At 37.2% G+C, this 20657-nt stretch overlaps 1 protein-coding gene across 4 annotated transcripts in view; it reads left to right on the top strand.

Moving 5' to 3' along the window:
• The window catches only part of egln1a (egl-9 family hypoxia-inducible factor 1a), a 24894-nt gene extending 4855 nt beyond the window's left edge, over window positions 1-20039 (top strand). Inside the window, exons 2-5 of one of the 4 annotated variants that reach the window (XM_016241256.1) lie at window positions 12675-12794; window positions 17800-17936; window positions 18034-18101; window positions 19465-20039. In XM_016241256.1, the coding sequence (XP_016096742.1) occupies window positions 12675-12794; window positions 17800-17936; window positions 18034-18101; window positions 19465-19511 (372 nt within the window). In that variant the 3' untranslated portion in view covers window positions 19512-20039. Of the gene's footprint in view, window positions 1-12674; window positions 12795-17799; window positions 17937-18033; window positions 18102-18188; window positions 18251-19369 lie in introns of those variants that run through there. The other 3 variants (XM_016241255.1, XM_016241257.1, XM_016241258.1) reach the window with 3 other exon arrangements.
• Window positions 20040-20657: the final 618 nt, after the last annotated feature.

The following is a 20657-nucleotide window of genomic DNA, read 5'->3' as shown; positions in this document are numbered from 1 at the left end:
AGACGGCAGAAGCTGAAAACACCACGAGCGTCATCCGCGCTTTAGCATGTGTGTAGTAAACAAAACAGTGCACCATCCGTCATTCATTCACAGTGGAAATCATGGCACCTTATGCGTGATATCAGATGCTTCCGCAGGTTTATAGTATTACTGTAGCATTTCACCTGAGCTTTGTGAATCACGCGTATGGCCATGATAAGCGCTGAATGAAAGACAGGCTTTCTGTTGTAACATTGCGCAAGGTAAATAAGGGTGACATCTAGTGGAGAAGACTAATGATAAGATTCACCTTAATCAGATCTTGTTTTAAATGTGCTGAAATAAATACTGGTAAAGATCGATTCGCGGCTTTTAAGAATCGATATCAAATCGACGTCATTTAAAAAAACGATTAATCGGAAAATCGATTTTTTTTTGCCCAGCTCTAATGATTCCCATGCATCGCTCTCAGAAATAAAGCTGTCATTGGGGTGGTGCCTTCTCAAAAGGTACACGTTTTGTCGGTACATATTAGCACCTTTTGAAAATGTACTGCCCCAGTGAAAGCTTTTGTACCTTTATTTCTGAGAGTGTAAATTCAGAGTTTGACGACTTCACTATTATTCTAAATAGTGTAAAGTAGCCAGAATAAAGTCAGTGGGAGTTAAATCCCTGTTTTTCCTCTCTCAGGCCTCAGCATAAGTTTCTCCTTGTGTGTGACCTCTGATCTGGCCTCCCTCTCACTGTCCCCGAGTATATGAGAGTGACTGACCCATCCCGCTCCCGCTAACTCTTTCATATTCAAGGATTACAAATGATCATGCGAGTTACCTTGATGTTTAGCACTCTTCTGCAGACCTTCAGTCAGCCCACAATGTTGTAACCAAGGTCTCATAGGTCTTGCTTTTTTCTCTGGCATTTAACTTTTATTTAATTGAGCGAGTTACGTCTCCATGCCTCTTGTCTAAAACTTTAACTTGGCAAATATTTATGAGTTAAAGAGATTAAAACAAATCTGTCAAACTCTGTAGCTTTGCCAAAGACAGATTTCTAATCATATTCACTCTGCTCATTTCCTATGAAATTTCTTGTCACAGAATGAGGCAGAAAATATGTTCCATATGCTACTTTAAAAATAATACATCGATTAGCAATGGTTTATAAATATGCTTAATTATGAAAATACCGGATGGCTTGAATAAAACAGAAATCATATTGTCGCGTTCGAAGTGTTTATTGACTTTGTTTTATCATTCAAAACGTTTATATGTTCTGTTTACTCAGTTAACTTACAGCTATAATAGCCATGCCTTTGTCCATATAAGGGATTTCCTGAGTTTCGCTACTTATGTGAGTGGATATGTGGATTTTCTGTTCCGTATGAACGAAACCGACATCATGTGTTTATAGTGCTAATGGGCAATTCATAATTTTTGGGAGAATTTTTATTTATTTATTTTTTAAATAAGTATTGGCACCGGAACGGTTTTAAAAGTATCGATTTGGCACCGATCTCGAAAAAAAAAAAAAGATACCCAACCCTACGAATAGCCACACCACTCCAGTCCATCAATTAACATCTTCAGAAGCCAAAAGCTATGTGTTTATTATGGATTGGAGGGTTATAATGGATTATGGACTCAATGGAAGTGATGCGGATTACTGTGATGTTTTTATCAGCTGTTTGGACTCTCATTCTGACGGCACCCATTCACTGCAGAGCATCCATTGCTGAGACACTGATGCAATGCTACATTTCTCCAAATCTGATGAAGAAACAAACTCATCTACATCTTGGATGGCCTGAGGGGGAGCACATTTTCAGCAAATTGTCATTTTTGGCTGAACTATTCCTTTTAGCTGCTTGCTTGCGAGTTCCTCAGGCAGAAATCCAAGATCCGGCTTGAGAAAAGAGACTGTTGTTTTGGCAGTTTGCAGCTGTCAGACGAATAGGAAAAGAGGATGCCGGAGGTGCTGGTGTGTCATGGGAATGCCAAACATGTTAAAGCATAATCGTTAATAACTCTCTCCTGTTAATATAATGTAGAGCCAAAGCCCCTCTGACTTAATGTCTAGACTGCTGCTAGATCGTAACAGCCAGCATTCAAAGATCACGTACACGTACGGTTAACACAACCAAGGCTTTCAGAGCGAAATGGCAGGCTTACATTTTTTGTTGATGTCTGTGTTGGTGTCTTGGATCTTTTGTTCTTGCTCATGCATAAACGCTGGCCTCAAAATATAACTTTTTTTGTCTAGTGTTAGTGTGTTAATTAGATTGGCAAGAATTCATTGGCTCTGAATAAATACTTGACTCCTGTATAAAGTGGCTCATATTTGAGATAAACGGCATTTCATTTCTTTCTACCCTTTTTTCTGCATTTTTCAGAACAGCATGTAGATAATTATTTGAACCACTTTGTTGCACACCTGTGTAATAACGAGATTTTTCATTAAAAAAAGCACGTCAACATAAACTCGTTTAAATGTCCAACGTAACTGCATTAAACACTAACAGGTCTTTCCATTTACGAAAAAACACAAATAAATCTAATTTCAATGTTTACACTCCTTATCCAGTTCTATGCAAAGCATGCTGGGAACAAGAAACTCACTGCTCAATTTTCAAAGTTATAAAACTTATTTAAAAAAAAAATTTTAATCCTGCAGTTAATGCAGAAATTTGAGTTTAAATTACAATATTAATTTGATGTAAAGATTGAATAACAATCTTTCCTCTGATTTCCGTAGCAGATTAGGAATTGTTTGACACTAATATTGTTCCAGCATCATGTTCTGCATGGGTTAATCACGCTTTGCTGGTGTTTGCAGTGGCTTTCTTCAGGTCATCCTCCTTTTCCTCCTACTTTGGAAAATGTTGTGTCCTGAGGGACTGTGTAAATTTGATGTTATCACTCTAAAATATCCAGAGGCATTACTGCAGAGACTTCATTAAAGGGATAGTTCACCAAAAATTCAAGTCTCCAAGATTTGTCCTAAACTTAAAATAAATAAATAAATAGTGATGCAGATAATATGCATCAGTTTAAATGCATCATTTAAAAACATAAAATGAATAAGCTTACTCTTCGTTGTTTTTACGAGGAAAGTTAATCCTACCAAATAATCTGAAAACATATGCACCATCCCGAATTAATTTCTTGAGGCTCTGTTTGTCCGCTTATTTATTACTATTATGTTAACTTGATTGATTTTTGGAGTTTAATTTGAGTCAGCGAAGGTTAGCGGAGAGCGTATCGAACACAAAAATAAACAGTGGCGTGAGGCTAGCTGTGCTAAACTTCTCGAATCAAACCAAATATTAGTGTTTCAATAAGCAGTTGTTTTGCAGGACCCTAAACTTTTATTGTCCATAAAATAGTTGATCGGCAAAACAAATGTCCTTTTTTCATCTGCCAAATTAATAATGCCACGTTGCACTCATGTAATTTGGCGAACATTCCCACGGTTGGATAAAGTGATCCTGTATCTCAGGCTGGTAGATTTTGGTGCTACTAATGCAGGGAACAAGCCGGGTTTGAATTAGGGATGCACCGATACCACTTTTTCCAGGACTTTTGGTACTTGCCTGTCACGGGACGGTCAGGAAAGCACACCGTGTAACAAAGGGTCTGGGTCCAAATGCAGGTGAAAACTTCTTTATTCCAAACAGAAAGGCCAACAAGGCAAAACAAAAACAGGTCTAGGGACGACGAACACCATTACATTACACGCAATTCAGCCAGGCCGAGTGGTGAGTGAGAGGAAAATATATAGTCAGTGAAGACGGGGCACAGCTGAGGGTGAGTGTGATGAGTGAGTGACTGCACCGGTGTGTGGAGTTTGGGGAATTAGTGTAATGAGTGAACAGGTGTATGGGGTTTGGGGAATGGGAGTCCGGGAGCAGGCGCCCTCTGGAGGAGAGAGGGAGAACACCAGACGCCAGACCCTGACACTTGCCAATACCAAGTACCAATACTGATATTTTTATTGCATTTGTAAATTTTTTAAATATGGGTACAGAAACAAAAGAGTATGTATAATGTTAGTTGGTTAACTTCATTTATCAAATAGATACAGTCAAGCCTAAATTTATTCAGACACCTTCAACATTTCTCACATTATCACAGTTTATTCACTATAGTTTAGAAAATGGTAATACAATATGACAAGAACTCAGAGTTAAACCGTGTCAGAACAAATTCAGCTTGATAATGTTAGATAATTTTGATAGAAAGGTATGTAATAGATTACAATCAACCAAAAATTATTCAGACAGCTGTTAGTATGACAGTATTTACACAACTATCAATACTTTGTCGGGCGACCCTTAGCCTTAATGACAGCCTGTGGTCTCCTGGGCATGCTGTCACCCAGCTTCAAGCAAACCTCAACTTCAGTTTTTTTCCCAGACACTGTCTGAATAATTTTTGGTCCCAAATTTGTATTAGTTTTACTGGTAGTCCACTGTATGAAGAATTTTTACTTTATTTTGCTATCCTCACTTACATAAATGAACTATAGTGTCCTGCACCCACTAGTGAAAAAATATTTAAAAATTATATCTGGTCTCTGAATAATTTTGGGTTTGACTGTATATCCTTCGGTTATTTTCACACTTAATTATGCCCATCATTACAATGCATTTTACAAGTTTTTGTTACTTTCACTGTTCATTTTTTTGCTCTGTGGTACATCATCTGTAATTTAATAGCATTAGAGCTGCTCCATTGCAGTGGCTCAGTACTGTAATCACGCGCTTTGCTGTAATAATGCAGGGAACCACTCGCTATAAATCTCCTAACTGTGATATTTTCAGAAATAGAAGGTGCGTTTTTTTCATCTGAAACGTGCAGCGATTTATATTCCAAAGCCACTCATATAATGCAGAAACACTCAAGCATGCAAAACACGCGCAACGCATGCAGGTATTTGTACTGATGCAGAATAGTATAGCCTAGTGCATTTCACACAAGCTGCTAGATTCATTTTCGCCAGAAAGTCCTATATGCCTAAGGTTGAAAATAAAGGATGTTTATAGTGAATGCCCCTATAAATGGTCTTATTTTTACCATTTAGTTTTAATCCAAATGATGCGTGTGCTAAGTGAGTGAACATCTCTCTCTCTCTGTCTCTCTCTCTACCGTTAAGTAACTTGTGCATTGTTTTTGACGTATCCGACTGAACTACAAACTTTCCAGTGATGTCTGTGAGAAAGATATTGTTACGTCCTCAACATAACATAGAGGCGGAGGCAAGCACAGGCTCGTTTTAACAGGGGATATTTATTATTAAGTTCATTTAACAAAGGAGAGCGAAAGAATAAATCATAAAGAAACTGCCGATCCCTCGTCTGGTTCTCCCCGAGTTGCCAGCAAAAGTCCCACAACTGCTTTCAGCGTTACAACAGTATTTATGCTGCTCATCTCATCAGGCACACAGGTGTTTGAAATCGGCACCTAATGAACGAAGACAAACAAGAACTTTCGGCGACTAGGGGGCAGCCGTATCAGTACAAGCCAATGCTTGTGAACAAAAATCTAAATTACATGCATATGTAACAGATATATTCACTCGACAAGCTCGCGCATCTGCACCGCCTGGCGCTCAATCCACTCAGCGCGCTTTGTTTATCAGCTCGCGCACATCAGCTACTGAAAGTTTAACATTATTATATTCATTGCATACATATACTTCGTAGACATCCTTAATCTCTAATAACTCCATTCTGCTGTCTGTTGTCGGTGTTTCTTTGTCTGAATATGGCACTTATCACATGCTGGGTGGTATCGGCGTTTGGTATCGGGGCATTTTAACGAGTACAGGAGCTCAGTATCGGGGCCGATACTGATACCAGTATCGTTATTGGTGCATCCCTAGTTTGAATGCATTGCAAGTCGTTCTGAATGAACAGCTCTTCTAAGTGCATAAATGTAAAGCATGTCTTTTTTTTGTGCAGATGAGCATCACAGTCAGTTACGTTTACTACTTTTCACTGTTTATTATGTACACTTCCTGATACCTACACTCTTTAAAAGAAAGGTTCTTTATTGGCATTGATGATTCCATTTAAGAACCTTTCCATTGCAGCTTCTTTAGATTTTTTGAAACGTTCAGAATTAGATAAAGGTTTCTTTTAAAGTTCACCCAACAATAAAAATTAGCAGAAAATGTACTCACCCCCTCAGGTCATTCAAGATTAGGATGAGTTTGTCTCTTCATCAGATTTGGAGAAATGTAGCATTGCATCAGTGTCTCAGCAATGGATGCTCTGCAGTGAATGGGTGCCATCAGAATGAGAGTCCAAACAGCTGATAAAACATCACAATAATCCACAAGTAATCCACACCACTCCAGTCCATCAGTTAACATCTGGAGAAGACAAAAGCTGTGTGTTTGTAAGAAACAAGTCCATCAAGACATGTTTATCTAAAATATGAGTTCATAATCCATACTAACGCTTCCGCCAGTGAAAAAGTCCATCTGCTGTTGTCTCTCACATCAAAATCCAGCCACATATTTGATTAGAGCTGTTTAAACGCTGCTTGATCTGTGCAGATTTCTCTCCTGATTCAGACCAGAAGACTTTATCCCTGGAGGAAGCGTTATTATGGAATTGTTTCATCTTTTGTCTTCTCAAGATAACTGTTAACTGATGGACTGGAGGGGTGTGGATTATTGTGGTGTTTTTATCAGCTGTTTGGACTCTTGTATCGAAGCTGTTTTAGATGGTGTTTTAAGATTATATGACAGTCCCATGATGCATCCGTGTGAACAGCTCCTCATTAATGAGAGATCCTGCTGTCGGAGTTTTATGGTTCGGAGGGCAGGAACTCTCTTAATATTCCGACATGGGCTCAAACCGGCTGGAATGTAAACAAAAGCCCTTAGCGGCCGGATCGGCCTGTTAATGAGGCTGTAAGGAATGCTGAAGAATGACAGCGCTAGGATGGAGCATCGGCCACTACACCCACATAAACACATCCTTTACAGTAAGAGCCGAGCGTACCTTATCTTACACACATCCATAAGGTCCAGCTGCCATTTAGCTGTGGCACATTCACCAGCGGTTTTGAGCCGTATATGTGACGTTTTGTACAAAGAAGCCTGAGCTGAAGAGTATGAAGCATGTGGCCATTTCTGATGGTCAAAGAACCTCATTTTCTAAAAAAAAAAAAAGATCCTTTAATGTATTAATTGGAAAATACTTTATAAAATAAATTAATGCATGGACGTGAAATAGTGATTTGAGCTAAAGTATAAAATGTGTATAAAATTAATAATACATAAATATTTGAAAGGCCAGTGCCTGGATTGACCAATCACAATTAGGTATTACAGAGAACCGAGTAACAATTGACTTTAATATGAGTTTAGAAAAAAACTAATTGTGAATTTGTTGATTAAGCTGCTATTTTTGATCATTTAAAAATCACTAAACTAATTAAGTGAAACTTATGGAATTGGGAATGTGTTAATTTATCTTTTCATATTGACCCAATTCATTAATCTTATTTTTTTTATGCATATTGCATGGAATTGAGAATTTGTTGATTTTGTTTTAAATATTCACCCAATTAATTAATATCTTTTTTAAAAGGTGTATAATCATTTAAAAATCATTAAACATATTATGTGAAATTTATGGAATTAAGAAATGTTGATTTTGTTTTTCAAATTCATGCAAATTTTTAACTTGTTTTTAAAACTATGTATTATTTTTAAAATAAATAAATAGTTTAATTTGAAATAAATAATTAAAATCATTAAGTGACATTTATGCAACAGATAATTTGTTGATTTAGTTTTTCATATTAACTAAATCAACAAGTTATCTGTTACATAAATGTCACTTAAAGGGGTCATATGATGCGATTTCATTTTTTCCTTTCTCTTTGGACTGTTACAAGCTTTTGGTGCATAAAGAAGATCTGTAAAGTTGCAAAGACTAAAGTCTCAAATCCAAAGAGATATTCTTTATAAAAGTTAAGAGTCAACCACGCCCCCCTAAAACGGCTCGTTCTAACACGCCCCCACATGTCTACGTCACTATGTGGGAAGATTTGCATAACGCCACCCAGACATGGTTTTATGTTTACGCGGCGCGATACGCAAAGCGTAAAAAGACAGTACAAGTCATTATAATCAGTAATTATGTCCCCACTGGATGCAACAAATGCCTCGTTTATAATGGGTTTTAATGTTTTTGTCTCGTCGCTCCGGCCTGACAGGGCATCATCACAGTATGGTGAGGGGCGTAACATTTCCATCTCACGCTTGAGGTATTCGGCCAATCACAACGCACTGGATAGCTGGCCAATCACAGCACACCTCGCTTTTCAGACCGATGAGCTTTGTAAAAATCGACGTGTTTCAGAAAGGCGGGGCATAGAGGAGAAACAATAATGTACAGTATGTGGAAAATAATGTGTTTTTTTTACTTTAAACCGCATAAACACATTTCATTACACCAAATACACCAAATAATGTTATTTTTAGCAACATCATATGACCCCTTTAATGATTGAGAAAGTTGAAAAATGTTGATTTTGTTTTTCGTATTCATGCTAATTATTAATAACTTGTTTTTAATAATGTGTATTATTAATCATTTAAAAATGTAAGTGTGAGAATTTGTTGATTTAGTTTTTCATATTCCCCAAAACTAATTAGCATCTTATTTTAAAGTGCATTTTAATGATTTAAAAACCATTAACTTTAAGAAAATTTTGCAGTAGAGAATTTAGTTTTCCATATTCACCCCAAATAATTAATATCTTGTTTTTTATATATAATTTTAATCATTTAAAATCATTAAACTCATTAAGTGAAACCCACATGCTTCATACTCTTGATTAAATGAATTTAGAGAATTGTGAATTTGCTGATTAAGCTATTATTTGTAATTATTTAAAATCATTAAACCCATTAAGTGAAATGTATGGAGTTGAGAATTTGTTGATTTTGTTTTCATAATTACCCAAAAAATGTATAGGTTATTGTTTGTTTATTTTTTTTAAGTAATCAGAATCATTTAAAAACCACCAAACTAAGTGAGATTTCTGTTTGCTGAAGCTGTCTTGAGGAAGCACACGCTATCTGCTGAACTGGTCTCGTGGTTTTGTTTTCTGGAGTTTTTACGGGAAGTGTGAGTGAAGGGCCTGACGGGGGGAGGAAGGTTACCTAAAGCCATTATTTATCATGTTTTTTTTTTTATCTAGTATCCTGTGCTTTTGCGTGGCAGACCTCACACTTTCTCAGCAGTGACAGATCAGAGTGTTTAGCCATCTCCAGCTCATCTCCTCACGCACCGCATGTAGCAGGATCATTAAAATACTGCTTCCTCTGGCAGGAGGCCAAGCATCCGGGGTTCAGATCAGTTCATCTTTGTCTTTAGCGCTCACACATGGAGGTGGAGGTTTGGCAGTGAGGGTTAAAGCACGAAATGTTGTGATGCTCAGGAAACAATTGCCAGGCAGCTGCCCGCTCCAGCCTTCAGAGTCAGACCGCCTGGAGTGTGTAAGACCAGCGCTTACACCGTTTCATTGTCCTGTAGAGAGCTGCACCCATGTGCAATCAAAAGTTACACACACATTATATACAGTGGGTACGGAAAGTATTCAGACCCCCTTAAATGTTTCACTCTTTGTTATATTGCAGCCATTTGCTAAAATCATTTAAGTAAATGTTTTTCCCTCATTAATGTACACACAGCACCCCATATTGACAGAAAAACACAGAATTGTTGACATTTTTGCAGATTTATTAAAAAAGAAAAACTGAAATATCACATGGTCCTAAGTATTCAGACCCTTTGCTGTGACACTCATATATTTAACTCAGGTGCTGTCCATTTCTTCTGATCATCCTTGAGATATATATATGTATATATATAGTATAGTATTTCAGTCTGGCGAGTAAACACAAAAATTAACTAGCCAATGGCGATTCAATTAAAAATAAATTATAATATGTACACTGTAAAAAATATTCCGTAAAATTTACGGTAAAAAACCAGCAGCTGTGGTTGCCGGAATTTTACCGTAAAAAAACGGTAGCGACGTTTTAGGTTTTACGGTTTTAACTTAAATTTACAGTTAAATACCGTAATTTCATTAACTGATATAATGTTAATATACCAACCTATTGAAGTACTGAACTCTGTTTTGTACCTTTGTGATACACTGATAACCACCAAATGCAGATGATGAGAACGTCACATGATGAACCAAAGCCCATCACAAGCAGCTTTTAGATAATAACATACTGTATATAGAAGGTGCACAGTGTCATTCACACAAACACCAAACACCATCACGGTAACACACATGAAACTGAAATAATGCAATTAACATTCATTTAACAACATTAGGTGTAACACACAACCCTAATATACAAAACTGATAAGAAAAAACTAAGAAGAAACATAGTTATTTCAACAAAAAAAACCATCAAATATGAAATGTAACGCAGGGAATTCTGGGAATGTCAATTTACGGTTATTCACTGTAAATTATACGGTCTTTTGCACTTCCAAAAACGGTATACTACCATAAAATTAATGTCCAATTCATGTAATGTCCAATACAGTTTTTCACCGTATATTGTAGGGGAATTTACCGTTAACCATTTAACAGGTTTTTACTGTAGCATTTTTACAGTCTTTTACCGTTAAATTCACGGTCATTTTTTACGGCGTACAGACAAGCAGATGAGTCCAGGATGCGAACGCAACATGTTTTTCTAATAACGTTTTCTATGGGTAAAACACTTTACACGTTAAACGCATTGCGTTCTTATTATGGGCTCATCTCCTTGTCTGTATATAGTATGAATTACTAATAATGAGTATACTGAGTTTGGTCTTTTAAAAACACTCAATTAACGCGTTAGGGCGTGTTCACACTTGGCGTCTTTTTTGACAAGAAAAAGTTGACGAGCGCTTTTTTTGTAAAATAAAAAGCTGGCAGCGTTTTGGTTACAAATAGCAGCGGAGGGCATCTTTTGTTGCTATAACAACAGCTGCAACAGTAGCCTAGCGCTATATGCTGCAGAAATATCGGGAAAGAGTAAAAAGTTGGCTCTTGTGTTGCCTTTTGAAGTTAACGGAGAGGAGAATGTCGGTTCACAACGATGTTTGTGGGTGCGTGACATTATACGGGGACGGAAACAGTATGGTGCTTACAACAATTTAGTCCAGGAGCACCGGTTGAATGATGCACGGTTGTGGCATATTTTAGACTAAGTTAGATACAGTTTTGTGCTCATATCGTACAACTCCTTGTGCTCCGAAACTAGTACGAACTAATCTACTGGCTATAACGTTTTCTATGGGTAAAACACTTTACACGTTAAACGCATTGCGTTCTTATTATGGGCTCATCTCCTTGTCTGTATATAGTATGAATTACTAATAATGAGTATACTGAGTTTGGTCTTTTAAAAACACTCAATTAACGCGTTAGGGCGTGTTCACACTTGGCGTCTTTTTTGACAAGAAAAAGTTGACGAGTGCTTTTTTTGTAAAATAAAAAGCTGGCAGCGTTTTGGTTACAAATAGCAGCGGAGGGCATCTTTTGTTGCTATAACAACAGCTGCAACAGTAGCCTAGCGCTATATGCTGCAGAAATATCGGGAAAGAGTAAAAAGTTGGCTCTTGTGTTGCCTTTTGAAGTTAACGGAGAGGAGAATGTCGGTTCACAACGATGTTTGTGGGTGCGTGACATTATACGGGGACGGAAACAGTATGGTGCTTACAACAATTTAGTCCAGGAGCACCGGTTGAATGATGCACGGTTGTGGCATATTTTAGACTAAGTTAGATACAGTTTTGTGCTCATATCGTACAACTCCTTGTGCTCCGAAACTAGTACGAACTAATCTACTGGCTATCTTTTCCATTTTTCTTGTTGTTTTTGTTGTTATGGAAACGACTCGCCACTTGCTTATCATTGGTCAGCTGTCAAAAAGTCGCTTGACGTAGGGCGTTTTTTTCCAGTAAAGTTCAACTTTTTTCAACTTGAAAAGATGCTGAGCTGCAGAAAAAGACGCCGGCGGTGGCGTTTTAAAAAGCGCTCAGGACTTTTTTGAAAACACGGTTTATTCCATAGGATTATAATGTAAAACAGACGCTGGCAGCTTCAAAAAAGACGCCAAGTGTGAACATAGCCTTAAGCCAGGTAAAGCATTTTAGAATGTCCCGGTCAAGGTTGCGTTCGTTACTATAGCAACAGTAGACTCACGATGCATTGTATTTAAAAAAACAAAAAAATAATCATTATTAAAAGAAGAACCACTTTTGTTATGTCGAAATCACAAGAAAATTAAGTCGTGTTAATGACAAAACAACTTTGGCTATGTTGAGAAAATTAAGTCATGATCACGAGAAAACAAAAAAGAAAAAAATATAATAATGCATGTTAAACTCATTAATCATTAAGTTAAATAGATGGAATTAACATTTAACTTGTAAAATATTTATACACTGTGGTAGTATTTGCAGAGACTTAAATGAATTGAATTTATATTTATTAATAAAAAGAATGGATAACAAAACATGTTTTTTTAACTAGTATTTAGGGCAAAACATTTTTTGGATTAAAAGTGTGGGATATGATGCTTACATATGAAAATTAAAAGAGCAAAAATGCATTAAAAATGCATGTAACTGACCGTTTTGGCTGTTTTATTCACAGGCGATGGTGGCGTGTTATCCGGGGAAAGGCACTGGTTATGTGCGCCATGTGGACAACCCAAACGGCGATGGGAGATGTATCACATGCATATATTACCTTAATAAGAATTGGGATGCCAAGGTACGCAAGTCATCTGTAACATCAAAAGTTTTGACTTAATGTTAGAAGAGTATGATTTGAACAAATCTTTTCAATCTGACTTTTAATTTGAGCAATGATGTTTGGTCCATATTGCACCCTATTCTGGAAGATTTTATGGCCTTTTTAAAGCATGCTGATTGTGCAGCGTCTGCATACGTGCCGGTATACCTGCATCATTTCAGCCTAATCCCATTAACCTCGGCGATTGTAATCTCCAGAGAAAACCAGGAGGAGAAATCCTAAAACAGCTCACCGAGTCACGCAAATGAGACACGAGACTCGTTAAAAGAGAAAACGATGGTGCTGCTCACACCCGAACCTTGCAATTAATGCAGTTTACTTCTTTTTTTTATCAACATTTCAACCACTTATAGCATAAACAACCAAACCAACTAACAAACAATGCCCATCCTTTACAATGCTAGTGATAAAAAAAAGTGCATTATGACACACCAAAACTCAAAATATTACTTAAAGAAACATCGATAAAATCCAGGTATGGAATCCAAACTTGAGGAAAAGCTTCAGTAGACATATGAGTAACACAAGTTAAGAATTCTAAGAGAATCATTTACCTAATAATCTTGTGCCATCCTTTCAAGGATGGGGGTTTGTCTCTGATCCAAGTTAACAAAATATTTTTTCTGGCAGCAAAGGCTAGAATTTCAAATAGACGACTGTTGAATTTGTTCAGCAAGTGTCCAACTGGGAGACCTAAAAGACAAGGGGTCCAACCGTAGCTCAAGTCTAAACATACAGCTCATACAAATAACAACTTTTGACCAATAAGCTCTAATTACTGGACAGTTTCATAATAAATGGGTGTAATCTCCCACTTCCACCTTACATTTAACACATAATGGTGAATTGCTTGAGTCAAACTTGCTTCTAAGAAGCAGTGTGATATGCAATTTCTGCACAATTCTGAGCTGAATAGCTTTGGCCCAATTGTAAATAGAGATCTTATTTGCCTGACTCAACACCAGTTCCCATTCCTCCTCTGTGATGGTCAATTGAAACGCCGCCTCCCATAATCTTCTAAGATCCTGGGTGTTCACCACTGTACGTGATCTGCTTACATGACGGTGGATTCAGCAGAATCTTTTCTATAACTGACATGGAGGAGTTAGTTACAAGAGTAGTACTTTTAAAAATATAATCCCTTATTTGAAGAAATCTAAAGAAATTAAATCTGGCCAGCTTATATTTTACAACCAAATCTTCAAAAGACATTAAAGAACCTTCATTAAACAAATCACAAAGTCTGCAAATCCCATAAGGGTTCCAAGTTTTAAAACCGGAATCTGAGAGACTAGGCAAAAACTCTGGGTTATTGTAAACGGGGGTTCTAGAAGAAGACAAGTCAGCCCTGCCCTCTATCTCACGTATAATAGAGCAGGCCTGCCACGTATTACATACAATTCTGTAATTACATAATGCCCTAATTACCTTAAATCTTCTAACAAATAATAGATTTTGTAGAGGGCAAGGTGACTGTGAAGCCTCTAAATCAAGCCAAATAGATTTAGAGTCCTGATGCTACATGCACTTTTACAAGCTGTTTGAACTGAAATGTGTGTTAACTTGGCAGTGTGTGTACACAACCACCCTATAACGATAAAAATCCACCCAGTAGTTTTTTTTATTTATTTACTAAAATCTTTACCCCTTTCTCAAATCGAGACGATATCAGATGCCTGTCTGTGTGACGTCACACAGACAGGCCCTTCCCACGATAGTTTGATTGACAGTAGCATTTCAGCACAGACTGGACTGGTGTCTTACCTTAGATACTTATTAGGTTTATTTCCGTGTTCATTCACTCTTTGCTTTGAAAATAATATTTTAGTGTTGGCCTGCTGCGATAACAGTGAGTCCAGGGAGGCACGTATTGCACTCAGTTTCTCCAGATTAACGGGAGAAGTATCATTTATGTGATCTTCAGTAGCAGTTTTGAGTTCTAGTACCAAGCGCTCCTGCTTCTCTACTTGTTTCCGTTTTTTTGTAATGGAATAAGATATGACTAGTCCTCTGATGTAGGATTTACAAGTCTCCCATAACAGGGATGCATCATCGATCGAATAATTGACCAAAAAAATCTTGAATTCAGCATTAAGATGCGAAAGAAACGTGTTATCTTTAAGCAATAGTGTGTTGGATCTCCAGCACTTAGTAGATTTTGAAGGTCCTCCTACTAACATGTCCAGTGTTACCATAGCATGATCGGAAACTACAATAAACTTTTTTAGAACACCGCAGGAAAAAAAAAATACAATAGCTGCAATTCACAGCATTTTCAAGTGTGCTTCCCTGATGATTTTTCGCTGTTGTGCATACGTGAGCATTCACTATGTACCTGCATAAAGCGTGTGCTCAGCTTCCCAGAGAGAAACGTGCTGTGCGTGCGGATTGTGTACGTGTGAAAGGTTAATTCTCACACCCTCAGCAGTCTGCTCCCTGCGCTCGCGTACGGCTCTTTATCCAGCATGTGGCCTTTTCCTCTCTTCAGGAAGGCCGCGCTCCGCCGCCGTTTCCTATCCTAACCTCCTGCAGACCTGGCCTCTCATTGTTTCTGTCGCTCTATTATTTCTGCTAATGGAATTTATCATCACTAAAAAAGCTCCAGTCACGCACTGCTGAGTCGACTGTATTGTCAGTAGTCACGTTAGTTTAATATGACTGATAACTGCATTAGAGACAAAGCTGGAAAAGCTACAATTGCTTTTACAGTAATGCATTTACAATGAAAGTCTATCTTGTTTCCGTTTTTTTGTAATGGAATAAGATATGACTAGTCCTCTGATGTAGGATTTACAAGTCTCCCATAACAGGGATGCATCATCGATCGAATAATTGACCAAAAAATCTTGAATTCAGCATTAAGATGCGAAAGAAACGTGTTATCTTTAAGCAATAGTGTGTTGGATCTCCAGCACTTAGTAGATTTTGAAGGTCCTCCTACTAACATGTCCAGTGTTACCATAGCATGATCGGAAACTACAATAAACTTTTTTAGAACACCGCAGGAAAAAAAAAATACAATAGCTGCAATTCACAGCATTTTCAAGTGTGCTTCCCTGATGATTTTTCGCTGTTGTGCATACGTGAGCATTCACTATGTACCTGCATTAAGCGTGTGTTCAGCTTCCCAGAGAGAAACGTGCTGTGCGTGCGGATTGTGTACGTGTGAAAGGTTCATTCTCACACCCTCAGCAGTCTGCTCCCTGCGCTCGCGTACGGCTCTTTATCCAGCATGTGGCCTTTTCCTCTCTTCAGGAAGGCCGTGCTCCGCCGCCGTTTCCTATCCTAACCTCCTGCAGACCTGGCCTCTCATTGTTTCTGTCGCTCTATTATTTCTGCTAATGGAATTTATCATCACTAAAAAAGCTCCAGTCACGCACTGCTGAGTCGACTGTATTGTCAGTAGTCACGTTAGTTTAATATGACTGATAACTGCATTAGAGACAAAGCTGGAAAAGCTACAATTGCTTTTACAGTAATGCATTTACAATGAAAGTCTATGGGCCAAAACATTTAAGGGAGTTTAAATGCAAGAATGTGAAGCTTGTACTTTGTTGCAGCATCTGATTTTAAGCTTTATTTAAAATGTGACATTGTTTTACACAGATTACATCAGTAATTTGCTTGTAAATCTCTCCTTATGCTAAGTAGTATCACCAAATCTTAGATTCAGTCTTTTTGTAATTTTGTTTTCATTAAATTCGCACAGGTTTTTGTATTGATCTGAGCTTATGCACCTCAGTTTGGGAGTGAAAAAAAACATTATTTGTGGATAATTTTAGCAATGTTCAATTAAAAAGGTGCATGAGCTCTGATCAATGAGGCCTATGATTAATCAGTTCCAAAAAGAAATATTGTATCTAAGATTTGGTAAAAATATAGAATAATGAGTAGGGTTGGGTATCGTAGGAATTTTATCAATTGCAATTACGCTTCCAATTTTGCTTAGCGATTCCGATTCTTAGCTATTCCCATTTTCGATTCCAATGTGGTTAAAAAAAATGAAGTCAAACATTTAGATATCGAGCTTATTCAGTTTGTGTCTCTTTTTACAAAACATTTAATTGCTGCTGAATACCACGAACAAAAATCAAAAGGCTACACAAAAACTGGACTCGTTCAAGAGCTGTTTGTGTGCAAAATAGAGCTGCACGATTCTGGATAAATTTAGACTTTTTAAATAGATTTTTTTTATGGAGGCTGTAGTTCTCTCACAATTCTGTAGAAAGAATATTAGACAACTAAACAAAATCTCATGGAATTTATGAATGGAATGATTTAATGACTCGATCAAGATTTACTTGTTTCATTACTGGATGAATCAGTGTTTTTGAATGAATCTCTTGAATGAATGATTCAAATACATTTTTAACAGCCCCTTTTTTCCACATAAAAATAAAATATGCGCACACAGGAATTTATAAGTGGAATTGAAATTTTAATTATCCAATTCCTGACCTTAAGTATCCGATTCTGGAATTGGAATTGATTTTTGGATTCCCAACCCTAATAATGAGTGATTGGCAAGCACATTTTTGTAGGTCATTAATTTTTGACCAGGGACAACACAAGTCTAAAAATCCTAAAAAAAAAATAAATAAAAAAATAACAGTTTTGGGGGGGGTTGTAATACCCTGTGTGAGCAAAGTCATTAAGTTTTAGTCAAATGTGATAACACTGACTAGCAATTTCTGGAAAACGAAAATCATCTGTCAAATTGACTGGAACACAACATACTTCCATTTCAAGTGCTCTTCTGTAAACACAATTTTTGCTCATTTTTACAAACTGATTATTTTCAAACTTATCTTCTGTGCTAATTGACATTATAGTCTGTATTTTACATGTAATCACACTAATCGTTTGTTGTGGGTATTTTCACAATGAAAATTTTAAGTATTTAGGTTTTGTCTAATGATAAACCTGATCTCATAATTGATTTCTGTGTTATTCGTGTCTTCAGGAAAATGGGGGCGTACTGCGGATATTTCCAGAGGGCAAAGCGCAGTTTGCAGACATTGAACCCAAATTTGACCGCTTGGTTTTATTCTGGTCTGATAGACGAAACCCTCATGAGGTCCAGCCTGCGTATGCAACAAGGTTATCATCATCATCATCATCAATGAAGCACATGACAAACACACTCTACACATGCATTGAATTTTCTTCTCACAACTTTGTCTTTCTCATTATGTAGATATGCCATTACCGTGTGGTATTTTGATGCTGATGAGCGGGAGAAAGCTAAAGAAAAGTACCTAACAGGTAAGCTCATAGTTCACCCAAAAATAAAAAAGTTATTATTTTCTGTGGAACACAAAAGAAAGATTTATGCAGTCTTCATTTTGACAGTTCAAACCACAGAAGGCCATCTAAGATGTAGATGAGTTTCAGAATTGAAGAAATGTAGCATTGCATCAGTGTCTCATCAATGGATGCTCTGCAGTGAATGGGTGCCGTCAGAATGAGAGTCCAAACAGCTGATAAAAACATCACAATAATCCACACCACTCCAGTCCATCAATAAATGTCTTGAGAAGCCAAAAGCTGCGTGTTTGTAAAAAACAAGTCCATTGTTAATGTAGAAAATTCAGCTGTGCTCTGATTGGTTGACTGAGTCCTGATAAGAACACCTGTGGCCTCTTACTAATCAAGCCTCAGTCTCAATGTGTTCATGTGTGTGAGAAGCTGTCTCTCTACTCATACATGGCCTGTGTGGAATTGTTGTTGTTGTTGACAATAAATCAACAATTACCAGCACTTGTAACCATGGAAATGTCTGCTCCTACATGTTGAGAAAATAAACTGGAAACATGAGATTGATGACTGAATGAGTTTTAATGGATTCACCATTCTGGTAGCAATAGCCAAACCAGCCTAATATTCCTTCCAATTTTCTATAGTTAAGGTGTTTTAACTTCAGACCATTGCTAAAATTTGAGTCCTCTGTCCATAATATTGCTTTCTCTAGTAAAAAAAAAGTTGTCTTGTCTGAATCAGGAGAGAAATATGCACAGATCAAGCAATGTTTACAGGCCAAAACAAATATGTGGGTGGATTTGGATGTCAGAGACAACAGGAGATTAACTTTTTCACTGGAGGAAGCGTTATTATTGATTACAGACTCTATTTTAGCCGGAAGCAACAGTTTAAAGTTAAAACATCTTAATAATGGATTTCTTTCTGATAAACACGCAGCTTTTGTCTTCTCCAGATGTTAACTGATGAACTGGAGTGGTGTGGATTATTGTGATGTTTTTATCAGCTGTTTGGACTCTCATTCTGACGGCACCCATTCACTGCAGAGCATCCATTGATGAGACACTGATGCAATGCTACATTTCTCCAAATCTGATGAAGAGACAAACTCATCTACATCTTGGACGGCCCGAGGGTGAGGACGTTTTCAGCAAATTTTCATTTCTCAAAACCAAACAAGCACGTATTTTGTGCAAGTTAAAAATAAAAATTGTGTCAAAATTCTGAAGGTAATGTTAGCTTTCTTTCCTTCTTATGGTTGTCTTTTTGGAAAGGTGCTGGTGAGAAAGGAGTGAAGGTGGAGCTAAACAAGCCGTCTGAACCAAGCTAATCAAATTATCATTAATCTGGACTTTTCTTGGTTAACCAGCTGCGTGGAAAAAAAGAAGAGTCAGAAAAGGCAACGGGTGTCCGTGACGAAGCAAGAGGAAGGAGTGGAAGATTGAATTAATGGAGATTTAAAACTCTGCAGAAATCAACCACAGTTCCCAGAAAACCAGCTAATTTTAAATACGACTCTGTTGGTTTAATTTCAGTTTTAAAAAGGTACAGTACTCTGTATTACATTTACATTAATGTCTCTCATGTGACTGGAGTCACTGTGCCTCTGAGGAATGTTTAAAAAGCCTTTTGCTTTTGTTTCTGGGACGAGTTTCTGCATTTTGACCTGATCTTTGTGAATCAAACTGCACGTGTTCTCTATGCATGTTATTTATTTCTCATCACTGCTTCAGTTCTGATCAGATTGTCTGTTCATATTGAAATACACCCAATGCCAGCGAGGTAGTGAACTTTCGGCATGTTTATTCAGGACTGTGAGCTGGCAGATGCATCATGGGAATGCCATGTGCAATTCTACAGCTTTACTTTCTTACATGCACTAGGTCAGTGCAAGTCCAGTATTGAACGTTATTGTCTGTCATGACCTGCACGGTATTGTCAAATTTCGACAACATTAAAGACCGTTTGCTTTATAGACATTGTTTCTCTTTTCAAAATATTCTGAAACAATTATAACAATTAGATGTTCTGTTTGTGTGTGTGTGCTGTCAAAGTAAAGTCATGTGCTTGAATTGAATTTAGCACTTATAATATAAACTGACTAACATCCCTACTATTTTATTATAAGCAAGACCATCTGCTGGTATTTAATTAAAAAAACATTATTATAGGATACTTAGTAATCTTACATCAAATGTCTGCAAAATATTTTAAATATTAAACAGCAGAATATTAAGTGGATACATTTTTTTGGAATTAGAATCATGGGGCTTTAACAAAGATTTACATAAATGGAGATCTCACTTTTTTCTGCATTCAGCCACAAGCATTTTAAATAGATTTCTGATGTACTAAAAGCGAGACGTTTATTGTTATCTTCAATTACTGCTGCACTAATTGTGATATTTGTTGCATAGTGGTGCAGGAAACCCGTTTTTAGCAATTACGTTAAATGAGCAATAGCTACGAAAATTGACCAACTGCACCACTTTGTGGTCACGATGGTAATGTCAAAACTTCAACAGGGTATGTGCAGAATTTTTTTAAAGTCAAATAATGAGC

Source organism: Sinocyclocheilus grahami, unplaced genomic scaffold (genome assembly GCF_001515645.1).
Source record: "Sinocyclocheilus grahami isolate Dianchi unplaced genomic scaffold, SAMN03320097.WGS_v1.1 scaffold616.1, whole genome shotgun sequence".
NCBI lineage: Eukaryota > Metazoa > Chordata > Actinopteri > Cypriniformes > Cyprinidae > Sinocyclocheilus > Sinocyclocheilus grahami.
Note: the sequence above shows the minus strand (reverse complement) of the source record. Positions and strands in the feature narration are given on the sequence as shown.